The sequence below is a fragment of the Mastomys coucha genome, unplaced genomic scaffold (genome assembly GCF_008632895.1).
Source record: "Mastomys coucha isolate ucsf_1 unplaced genomic scaffold, UCSF_Mcou_1 pScaffold22, whole genome shotgun sequence".
In the NCBI taxonomy this organism is placed as follows: Eukaryota; Metazoa; Chordata; class Mammalia; order Rodentia; family Muridae; genus Mastomys; species Mastomys coucha.
This window is the reverse complement of record NW_022196905.1, coordinates 168,511,374-168,523,124: the sequence shown is the minus strand read 5'-3', so window position 1 is coordinate 168,523,124 and position 11,751 is coordinate 168,511,374. Positions and strand designations below refer to the sequence as shown.

Below are 11,751 nucleotides of genomic sequence, written 5' to 3'. Positions count from 1 at the left end.
TGCTGTGCTGTGCTGTGCTGTGCTGTGCTGTGCTGTGCTGGGCTGTACTAGGCTGTGCTGTGCTGGGCTGGGCGCTCATCGTGGTCAGCTTAGGCCAGGGCATACTCACATCAATTCATAGTTCCTGCGGATTGCCTCAGGTATATTGGGCTTTGTCACTCGTACAGCCTGGAGAAGGGCACAAATAATAACTGATGGGAAGACGGTAATGGTCAGGGACATCAGCTCCAATGGGCTCTGGGTATTGCTGTGCTAACAGAGCACCCCTTGAGAGAGCACGCAGTGTCAAATCCAGGTGCTCCCCACTAAGGCAATGCTTACTTGGATAACCAGCCCAGGGGCCATGGACGTCAGGTCCTGCTGCAAAGCCAATTTGAGGTTTTCATCAATTTGATCTGGAATCAAAGAGACACAAATGAAGCTGTTAAACTGTCTAGGTGGGGAGAGAAGTGTGTGGGGAAAGAGCCAGCAAAACCACTAGCTCACTGCAGTCTCTCCAACACAGTGTGCATACCTAAGCAGAAAGTCGAGGTGAGCCCCTAGAGCAGTCCTCCATGGAAGTGAAATACAGAAATAATCATCACTCTGGCCTCAAAACCCTCACTGTTTAAAGCATCAGCCACACCTTTCAGGGTGCCTAAGCTAAGAAACAGAACTCAGGTTTAAAGCATTCCTTGAGTAGCCTTTCTCAGCTGGCATCACTGCCCTGCTCTGTGACAGCGACACTAAAGCTGCCTCTCTGGCCTGGGCCTCCTTTTCCTGCCTTCTACCACTGAGATCTCACTGAGATGCTGGAAAAAGTCAACAGAACCAGGCTGGGATAGCTGAGCAGAATCACACTATTATTGTCAGCTGCCACATGCTTTAGTCAGCTGCGAACAGCAAGTCTCCTTCCTTTTATGTATTTCAAACTGAGGACTATGGAAGCTAGCTAGCAACCAAAACATGAGCCTTTGGTTTGGGGGTAGGGTGGAGAGTGGCAGAGCAGCAGAGCACTTGCTGGGCATGCATACTCTGGTCAGGGATTCTACCTAGCAACCCCCCCCCCCCCACACACACAGAGAGAGAGAGAGAGAGAGAGAGAGAGAGAGAGAGAGAGAGAGAGAGAGAGAGATATGCTTAATTACTATGTTTTGACTGTTACAATATTAAAACCATTCCCACCTGCCCTATGGTAGGCATGGGCTTGTCATGTTTCTACATGTGAATATGTTCTCACACGCCTCTTAGTATTGAGGGAGAGAAAGCATAAAATTAGCACCTCCATCTGATACGGGCTTAAGAGTACAAGAAGAAATAAATACCACACTGGTTTATTTTTGTCAACATAATAAAAACTAAAGACAATGGGGAAAAGGAGCCTCACTGAAGATCTGCTTCCACTGAAGACTGACCCGATGGGCACGTTATAGAAGCATTTACTTGCTTATGACAGACATGGGAGGGCCCAGGCCACCATGCAGCATGCCACCCGCATGTGGTCCTGAACTCTATAAAAACACATACAGAGTGAAGCGTGAGAAGCAAGCCGGTAAGCAGTGCTCTCCACAGACTCCACTTCAGTTTCTGTCTTCAGGTTCCTGCTCTGACTTCCCTAATGATAGACCTTGATGTGGAAGTATAAAAATCCTACACTTCTCTCCTCACTTCTGAGGAGGAACCGACCATTCTCACCCCACAACACTGGTTTCCCTGCACTCGGTGGGAAGATCACTCAAGTGACAGGGCAGAAGGGAGGAGGGGGTCTGGTCACAGCTCTGCTGTCTACTTGCAACACTGCTCTCATTTTCTTGCTCTTGGCCCCATGAGGGTTTGTGCCTTGTCTTATTGTGCCGAGTTTAGTTGATGTCTCTGGGAGGCCTACACTTCTCTTGGGGGAAGACAGGTGGAGAATGGATCCTGGGGAGAGGGGAAGAAGGGGTAGGTAGGGACCAGGAGCAGTGGAGGAAGGGGAAAGCTATGGATGTATGGGATGAATTGTATGAGAGAAGAAAAAAAAATTTAAAAAGAGTACATTAGACTGTATCCTTGTAAGATTCTTCTAGAAACCACTATGTTCTCATTACAGAATATTCTGGGGCAGTGAGGACGTTTCTGTTCCAGTCCGCTGTTCAGGCCAGCAGTGGCTGCTCTATCCACTCTTACTACAATGCTTATGCCTGATTACTCCAAGGATCTTCCCATTGTTCTTCTTTTCATTTTTTGGGGGTGGAGTACTTACTTATTTAGAGTCTTACTTTGTAGCCCAGGCTGGCCTTTAACTTGCTTTCCTCCTGAATGCTGGGGTTACAGGTCTAGACAGCTATGCTGGGCTATTCTTGATATTTTCTGGACCCTCTCACGACTGCCTGCTGTGTACCCCCATTCTGTGGTGTGGTGGCTCCGAAGTAGACAGAGAGAGTTGCTGGAGCCTGACTGGCCTCAGAGAAAAGGGTGGAGTGGCACCACGTTCTTACCAAACAGCTCGATATAGACTTCCTGAAGTGTGTGAACGCTGCAGAACTGGTTCAGCTCATGGTGGATCTTGTTGAAGATGAGGGCTTTGTCATAGTCTGCAGTGTAGTTCTTCACTATATCATACACTGCGGGGAAGCAGAGGGCTTTGTCATAGTCTGCAGTGTAGTTCTTCACTATATCATACACTGCGGGGAAGCAGAGGGCTCAGCATAAGAAAAGCCAAGACTCCAAACTTCTCAGAACGTCCTCAGTGTCTGTACTTCCCAGTTTTTGTGGGGCTCAGACAAATGGTGTGTGCACGCATGTATGGACAAGCTAGAAGACATACCTGCATTTGGGACCAAGAAGTTCACAACTTCAATTCTGTCAAAGTAGATCATCACACCGCCACTATTGAAGGGAGAAGTGACAAAGACATTACCAGAGAGCTCTGGAATCTGGTGAAATCTATGATGACTTAAGACACACGAGTGAACACTAGAAGGACAGTGTTTGTGCAATGTGAGGCAGCTCACACCTCTGAGCAGAAGACATGCAGAGCTTCTGACCTGCACAAGGACACAGTAAGACCCTTGCAGTGTCAGGAAAGAAAGGGTAGCTCCTATCTTCTGAGTCACTAGTATCTTCTGTCTACGTGGAGAAGAACAAAGGGAATGACTCCAAAGTCGTTTTCAGAGCGCACTGGGTGCCTGCAGTTTGCCTCTCATCCTGGCTTCACTTCAGTCTGCGCTGCCTTTCCCTCACAGCATCTCTCACTGTGGCCACCCGTCTCTCCTCGCTTACTTGCTGGGGCTTACCAGCCTTATTCTGGGTACCTTACCTGGTTCCACATGGTACGTTCTTCACTTCATCAGTTTGGAGAGTGGTCTGGAGACAGAGGAAACAATTAATATAAAATGGGCAGTGACAAAGAGGCCCACCTACTATTTGGAAGGCCCAAAGCCTTTGTCTTCATAACTGATGGCTTGATTGGATTGAGCTTTGCTCTTGCTAAACATGACTGTCCCAGTCTGTAAGTTGAAACCAAGCAAAAGTGCCTACTCTTGTATCACTGTATGTGAAGCACATATGGCCAGGGGTGAGGTCATTTAAAAAAATGACAGCTTGGAGCCTGCAGAGCACTACTGCTGAAGCATAGACTCCTTTTCGACCCATTTCAGAATACAGTCTCTGCTCAGCATCTGTGAGACTCAGACAAGGAAAACCACCCAAAGCACCGTGAAGGCCACACGGCAAGGCAAGGGGAAGACGGGTGTTCTGCTGGGTTCATTTAATGTTCTCTTTCACTCTTTTGTGCTGGGAATTGAGCTCAGGGCCTGGTGTAAGCTAGCCTCTATCTCTGTGTGACATCCCCCAGTCCCTTGCTGGGTTGGCTTTAAAAGTTATTCTTGAAGTCTGAGTTTTCTTAGTTGGATACACTTTTTAAAAAATATATAATTTATTTTTATTTACACTTTAGTTTTGTCTGCATGAATAAGAGAATAAGATCAGCTGGAACAGGAGTTACAGACATTTGTGAGCTGTAAGCTGCCTTGTGGGTACTGGGAATTGAACCAGGTTCCTTTGGAAGAGCAGCCAGTGTTTTTAACCGCTGAGCCATCTCTCCAGCCCTGTCTTAGTTGGATATACTTTAGAGATGCTTAGTCTACCTCAGTCAGGAAAAGGTTGGCTACAACTTATCCTACTCTGGTTTTACATGGCATTGGCACCTACCCAACCAAACCTTCCTCCCCACGAAATTATATCTACAGTTTTGAATTTCAAACAAGTAAAGAAACTTCCATGTTTTATTTCCATCTGTCATGGCAACCTGTGATTTAATATGCACACACACTAGACTTTTCTTCTAAATATTCATTAAAAAATTTCTTCTTTAGCTCCACCCCAAAAGTAGGAAATAATTTCCACTTGGAGCTGATTAGCCAAAGTGAGTCAATGGCTTTATTCATCTATTTCAGTGATCAAGTGATATTATATAAGAGCCCGTGACTCTGTGTGTGTGTGTGTGAGAGAGAGAGAGGGAGAGAGAGAGGAGAGAGAGAAGAGAGAGGGAGAGAGAGAGAAGAGAGAGAGGGAAATAGAGAGAGGGAGAGAGAGGGAAAGAGAGGAGAGAGGGAGAGAGAGGGAAAGAGAGGAGAGAGAGAGAGAGGAGAGAGAGAAGAGAGAGGGAAAGAGGAGAGAGAGAAGAGAGAGGGAGAGGGAGAGAGGGAAAGAGAGGAGAGAGGGAGAGAGAGGGAGAGAGAGAAGGAAAGAGAGGAAAGAGGGAGAGAGAGGGAGAAAGGGAGAGAGAGGGAGAGGGAAAGAAAGAAAAAGAGGGAAAGAGAAAGAGAGAGAGAGGGACAGAGGGAGAGAGAGGGAAAGAGAGAGGAAGAGAAGGAGAGAGGGGGAGAGAGGGAGAGAGGGAGAAAGAGGGGGAGAGAAGGAGAGAGGGAGAGAGAGAGGGAGAGAGAAGGAGAGAGGGAAAAAGGGGAAGAGAGGGAAAGAGAAAGGGAGAGAGAGGAGGAGAAAGGGGAAGAAAGAGAGGGAGAGAGAGAGGGAAAGAGGGAGAGGGAGAGATGGAGAGGGAGAAGGGAGGGAGAGGAAAAGAGGAAGAAGGAGAGAGGGAGAGAGAGAGGGAGGGAGAGGGGGAGAGAACGAGAGAACCCTTCAGTCAGTCACTGAAAAAGTATTCATCTAACATCTAAATAACTTCAAATTGTGTATTAGTCAACAACCCAAATTTGTAATGATCCAGCCGTACCACATAAGCCACTTATACCTGTACAGACTTATAGGATGTGATGAACGGGAGCATGAGATGGAAACCCGGGCCACTGGTGGAGGTCAGCAGGGCACCACCTCTGTAGAGGAGGAGAAAGGCAGGTTCAGTACCCAGGAGAGGGTCTTAGATCAGTGATTCTCAACCTGTGGCTCCCAATCCCTTTGGGTCAAACAACTCCTCCACAAGGGTCACTTAAGACACTGATATTTACATTACAGTTCATAACTAACAAGATTACAGATATAAAGTAGCAATGAACATAATTGTGTGGATGGGGTTACCACAACATGGGTAACTCTATTAAAGGGTCACAGCATTAGGAATGTTGTGAACCACTGTCTTAGATCCTGACTTATAGGCCACCCATCTCTCCATTCCTATAAAAATTTAGTGTACAGTGACATGTCTACCTCTTTTCCCTTCCTTCCATATCAACATTCTAGGAAGCCTGATGGAAAACATAAAACCATTAGTCAAACTTTTTCCACCGGAGAAGTAAGTACGTAGCCTAAGTAAACCAACGGCAGCAGAGCCCCTGGCTTCCCAAGGGATCAGAGAGAAGTCTGTCAGAGCTGCTATGCCTGTGCTGAGCCCCAGAGCCTTCCACCCAGCTTCAATGAGCAGCATTACTGTTAGAATCCAGCGACACAGGTAATTAAAAGAATATTTTTGGGGTGCAGTGCTAAGGTTGAACCCAGGGCATCACACATCCTAGTACTCTACAAGCTACACCTTGCTCCTTAAATATACTGTAGCAGGAAGCGACAAGGACTCCATGTTAGGAGAGGCAAGTGGAATTTATTAAGGGAGGAGGATCTGCCTTATCTCACCAAGGTCCAGAATCATCTGGGGACTGGCATGAGATAGCTTACCATTTCTGAGAGAGATCTTGCTACATAGCCCCGATTTGCCTAGCACTTGCTATGTGGCCCAGGCTGGCCTAAAACTCATAGTAATCTTTTTGCCTTAGCTCTAACCCACGTGGTGGAATGACTGGTGTTGAGCCATTATACTTGGTTCGAGAATAATTTTAAAGTCATTTCAATACATATAAAATATCTAATATATTTATATATTATATTTCTAATCAAGTTGTATGTGAGTGACAAAATTCAAAACTTTTGGGAAACATGAAAGCAGATGGTAGAGATAAGTTACCAAAGAGAGGGATCAGTGAAAGTTTACATTTCTTTTTAAGACATATGTTTTAAAATTCAGGATCTTGAGTATGTCAGTCAGAAACTTTCCCACAGAGCTACAACTCTAATTAATGATCATTTAGAGCTGGCTATTGGCAGTCCTCAATAAGTATTATAGGGCTCATAAAAAAGGAGGGGTCAAGGTGAACATGTTGACACACAGCTTTAATCCTAATACCTGGGAAGCAGAGGCAGGGAGATCCGAGTTCCAGTCAGTCTGGTCTACATAGAGCATTCAAGGCATGCCAGAGTTACATAGCAAGATCCTGTCTCAGAAGAGGTGGTGGTGTCATACAGGTTTACAGCAAGGGCTGGGGGTATATTTAGTGGTAGGGTAACTACCCAGCATGCATTAGCCTATAGTTTGATCCTCAGAACCACAAACCAAACAATTAGTCATGCAAATTCCCCTTCTAAAACCTAAAATGAAAGCCTTGCTCACAGAAGTCACTGGAAAGAAAGTAACTCAAGATTCTTTAGGCGTCACTCCCAGAAAGCTGCCATGATACAAATCATCCTGCAGAGCCTTTAGACTTTCTTGAAATATTCACTTTAAAACAGTATCTCAAGTTAGCAGGGTACACGTCTCAAGTTGCCACCAAGAACTGGGACTATGCCAACTTTTGGAGAGGCAGTCTTGCAGGGTGGAGACAAGATTCTTTAAGGGATGCAACAGAAAACTATGTCAGAGATGATCTTGGAAGAGCAATGATTCCTTCAGATTTTGTTTTTAAACCCACAAATCCATATCAGCAGCACCTTAAGATACTAAAGACAATTTTAAGTTTACAAACTTAAGAGACACATGTGCTCTTACTCGTGGCCATTGGCTTATAAACTGTGAAGGAGCCACCTGTTTCTGTCTTACCTGTAATACACTCCAATATGCCCCTCTTCTATCTTGTGCACAGCTGAGAAGAGAGATGCACAAAAGAAACTGGAAGCCACAGCCACAACTGCTCCCAACTGAGCCATCAGAGAACCTGTATCCTAGAAATAAGATATGGGACAATGTGTAGCCTGACCTACAGGAGAGCCACTGCACCACTGAGAGGAGCTCACCCAGCTGTAGTGCATGTAAAGTGATTCCCAGGCAGCCTGCTGTAGTAGCCCCACACTACTAGCCAGATCTACAACTCACTGTATCCTTGTTCTCAGTCAACATCCCGTTCCTTAATTGCAGGAGTATAATTCCCATGGAAGCGTAAGAGCACTAGCTCCAGATACAGTTATACCTAAGGGAGATTCGGTGCCAGGTGGGCGGGGTTCAAAAACACAGCCTTCTCTTCACTTCTTGTTAATGTGTTGTCAGATGGAGCCACTTATACTAGTAAGGAAGAGAGGCAGCTGCAGTGTGTTGGCCCAAATTACAGAGGATGTCAAATGATAGGCAGCTGTGGCTATGTATTTCTGGTCAGAGCCTCCTCCTTCTAATTGCCTGCCATTTCGAAGGAAACCACCAGTCATTCCCTTGAGACTCTAGGGAGCGAGAGACAGCAAGCAACTGAGTTCCGATGAAGGATTCTCTGGTCTGTCATCCACCTTTTCTGTTATTCCATTGAACTTAATCGGGACAGACCTCAAAGTAAAATCGAAACACATTCTCCCATATCCTTTGCCCCCATGGTTATAGGAAACTGGAGGTGTCTCAGGTCGGAGACTCTGGACTACTCCGGGGCGCGGGTGGGGGTGGGTGCCCCAAACGTCCAGGTACCCAGATGCCACCGAGTTTACTTGTAGAAACTCATTTCCTGAACACTGAATGGTCTGGGAAAACTACAGTGACGGACGGGCAACACCAGCCCAGGGCACGGATTCCGCCTCTCAGGTCTCACTTATTTTACCGTAGCGGCCTTCAGCTACCGAGCAGCAGTGGTGTCCTCTCCGCAAATGTCCTCACTACCACCCCAAGCCACCTCTTGCCCTTTCCCCGCCCTCCCCCCGCGAGACAGACACGTCCAAAGAGCTTCCGCTCGGACCCGTGGGCAGGGGACTGGACAGACAGGGGTTCTCTCTGCTCCCGGGTGGGCGAGCTGAGGGGCGGTGGGGGCTAGAGCTCCGGAGCTCAGTACGTCAGCTCCAGCCCCCGAGCCTCAGCGAGGCCGATCGTGCACTGAGGGGCGGGGGCCGCGTACCAGGCTGTCCCTCCGGGCGCTCCGTACACGTCTGAACCCCCGTGCAACCGTAGAAACCGCCACACCCCTCAGCACGCTACTTCCTTCCGGGCCAGTCGCTAAGATGACGCCATCAGTCCGCGCAAAGAAGACCCCGCCCACACCCCCGGGCTCGTCCGGCCGCCCCGCCCCTCGCGCTGCGAGCCGCCGTGGTCGGCGGTGGCGCCAGGGGCCGCTCGCGAGCCGGCCCGGGTGGCTGCCGACCTGGGATTGTGGGTTTTAGGATACCCAAGGCACAGGTGCACAGGGCTGGCAGAGTGGGCTCCGGACAGCAGGACTCTGATATCACCTTCCGAGGCTCTGGCTTTGGAGATTGCTAGAGATTCTCCTTCGTTTCAAGTCGAGCTGGATTTCTTTTCTTCTTCCGGAGCCGGTACCGGTGCGAGGCAGCGTTCTCGTCTCTGCTCTCTGCTTTCCTGCTGCACCAGCAGAAGGAAAAAAAACTTCCAAACGTGCAGATTATGACGTTGCCAGTCAACAGTCCTACTCTGAATTGCCCTTTATACTTGTCTGAGAGCTTTGTTTGGCCTTGAGGTCCCCACAGCAACATAAAGTAATTAACAAGGAATTATTGTCTCGATTTTAATGAACGGATTCTGAATTCTGTGAGTGTGGAGGCCAACAGCAGTTGTTGAAAACTTCCTTAGCATTTCCTTAATAGTTTGGGCTTCCTGTCTTGCTTAACACATGCCACGGTGAGCTTTTGTCCGTCATCTGCACCCCGGGGTCTTGTAGACCTGGAAGAAAAGGTTCTCCTAGCCTAAAGCCCTCACACGACCTCACCCTGCAGCACCATGACATTGGGACATTCATATTGGGTCTTTTCTCCCATTTTGTCCTGGGGATGGAACTAAGGGCTCTGTGGCTGCCCTCTCTCCCCAAGCTGCTTCCTTAGCCGGAAATGTCTAAACCAGGCACTGAAGTCATTTTGTTTGCAGGCCAGGAAGTAAGTGCCCGCTTTAACTCCAGCTTTTAGTAAATGAAAAGGCTTTTTTCCATACAGTAATGGCCAGTGGTCAATGTCGGACGATTTTAGGACTCAGGAAAAGGAGAGTAAAGGAACCCCTTTGTCTTCTCCCAAAAGCCAAGTCACTGAAACAGAATTCAGAGTTCTGGGAAGCCAGATGTTCGGGGACAGCAGAAGAAAAGCAGCTGCCCCCAATCACAGGCACCCAGTGACTGCAAAAGCAGACAACAGACCCTGCAGTTTCAAAAACAGCTTGTCTAAGGGAACCGGCTAGCTCCCCATTCTGCCCCTAACGTTTCCACTTCAAAACCCGAGGCTTGAAGCATGTAATCTGCATTCTCTTGAACTCGGGTTCCTAAGTGACTGGGTCCTGTGCCCTGGTCAGAGTGTGGTCCAAACTGGAGAATCTACCACTTGGGCATTAAATAAATGCCTACAGCTGTTTGAGGTCATCTGGATTCTCAGCTTTTGTTTCTCCATACAAACAATTCTTACATATTCTTACGTGTTGATACCTACCAGAACCCCTTCTATCCTATCCCCTGTCTCCAGTCTCTCAACTTTCTTCCCCTCCCAAGGACCACTCTGTCCTTAGTGATCACTAGGCTAGACAGCAAGCAGGTCAGGTCCTTACTGAAGTTCCCAACAGCCTCATTGGTATGTGAGTGGAACAAAGGTTTTAGTCTGGAGTCCTCATTTGCAGAGTTGGTAAGCTTTCTCGCTCTTACCCTCTGATGAGACCTCCAGTACCCCAGAGGCCAGTCTTCGCTATTTCTGGAGTGACAGCCAACATCGGCCATTTCCCTGCTCAGAAGGCATGTGGGTAAAGGGCCCGTTTGTTTGCAGCAGTGTCCTGGGAATTTGACTCAGCTTCAGGAGTCTTTTATTCTTCTCTCTGGAAACACTTGGGAATTTAATTCCAGTGAAACTTGTGTCTCTGGAGGACATTCCAGAGCGGGAAACTGGTCTTGGCCCATTTTTAGACCAATGAACACAGGCAATAGTGCCTGTGTTCCCAAAGATAGTCTTGGCTTGCTTAAAAAATAAATTTTTTTTTTCCAGACAATTGGGCCTCAAGTTAGATGTTGATCTGGCCCTAATATCCCCTTGACAACCAAAACTGCTGGCCTAAACTTGCCATGTTCCAATCAAACATCTTGAAAGATCTTGACAAAATACTTGCATTGGGATGGCAAATGGTCAGAGGTTCCCCATTCTTCTCCTTTCACCATAGGTTCAGGGGAGCAAACTCAGGTTGTCAGGTTTATATAGCAAGTCCCCACTCCCCCAAGCCCTTGCTCCTGGTCTGAAAAAGTTTTTTTTAATTTTTTTAAAAATATTTATTTATTTAATGTCTATGAGTACACCATTGCTCTTTTCAGACATACCAGAAGAGGGCATCAGACCCCATTACAGATGGGTGTGAGCCACTATGTGGTTGCTAGGAATTGAACTCGGGACCTCTGGAAGAGCAGTCAGTGCTTTTAACCACTGAGCCATCTCTCTATGCCTGAAAAAGATTTTTATGTGAACTACATCTTATGGAAGGAAAAATGTACCTGATGTTTAAAAAGCTCACTAGGTTTGGAAAAAGATACTCTGATTGAAGAATTACTGTTGGATGGTGTCTGGAGAAGAAGTTAATGAAATATGGAAGGATATTCTGACAGAAAAAGTTACATAACCCTTTCCTCTGAGAACAGCCTTGCTTTAGAAAGTTCCCGGACCTTCCTCTCAAATTACCCATTTCCCCAGTAAGATATGATTTCTGAAGAAACGTGGTTTGACTGATTTAAAAACATCTGCTAGCAGCACTGGCTGCTCTTGCAGAGGACCCTGGTTTGATTCCCAGCACACACATGGCAGCTCACCAACATCTGTGATTACAGTTTCAGGGGCTTTGATGCCCTCTGCTGGCCACCACAGGCACTGTACACACATGGTGCGCAGACATGTATAGGACTTGCTTTGTGCTTTTGTTCTTCCCACAGCCCAGCTAGCTCCTCCTCTTTCTGTTCTCCTGCTGTCTGTCTTTCCACAAATACTGCAATTTCTCGGCTTCAATTTCAGCTATTTTCTTTTGGAACTACTGTTGCTCCTTGGCTCTCTTCTCAGTGGACAACTGAAAAAGGTCCTGAACAGCAACTGATCTTTTTTCTCTTTCTAAAGAACAAAGGTCTCCTAGAAAGGGAT

At 47.2% G+C, this 11,751-nt stretch overlaps 1 protein-coding gene across 8 annotated transcripts in view; it reads right to left on the bottom strand.

Moving 5' to 3' along the window:
• Positions 1-9,021, bottom strand: part of Erlin2 (ER lipid raft associated 2) — an 18,838-nt gene extending 9,817 nt beyond the window's left edge. The window contains exons 1-9 of one of the 8 annotated variants that reach the window (XM_031339434.1): positions 8,262-8,374; positions 7,653-7,896; positions 7,286-7,407; positions 5,216-5,297; positions 3,278-3,324; positions 2,786-2,847; positions 2,457-2,642; positions 322-395; positions 110-168 (exon numbers count right to left, since the gene is read on the bottom strand). In XM_031339434.1, coding sequence (XP_031195294.1) covers positions 110-168; positions 322-395; positions 2,457-2,642; positions 2,786-2,847; positions 3,278-3,324; positions 5,216-5,297; positions 7,286-7,392 — 617 coding nt within the window. In that variant the 5' untranslated portion in view covers positions 7,393-7,407; positions 7,653-7,896; positions 8,262-8,374. The other 7 variants (XM_031339431.1, XM_031339429.1, XM_031339428.1 and 4 more) reach the window with 7 other exon arrangements.
• Positions 9,022-11,751: the final 2,730 nt, after the last annotated feature.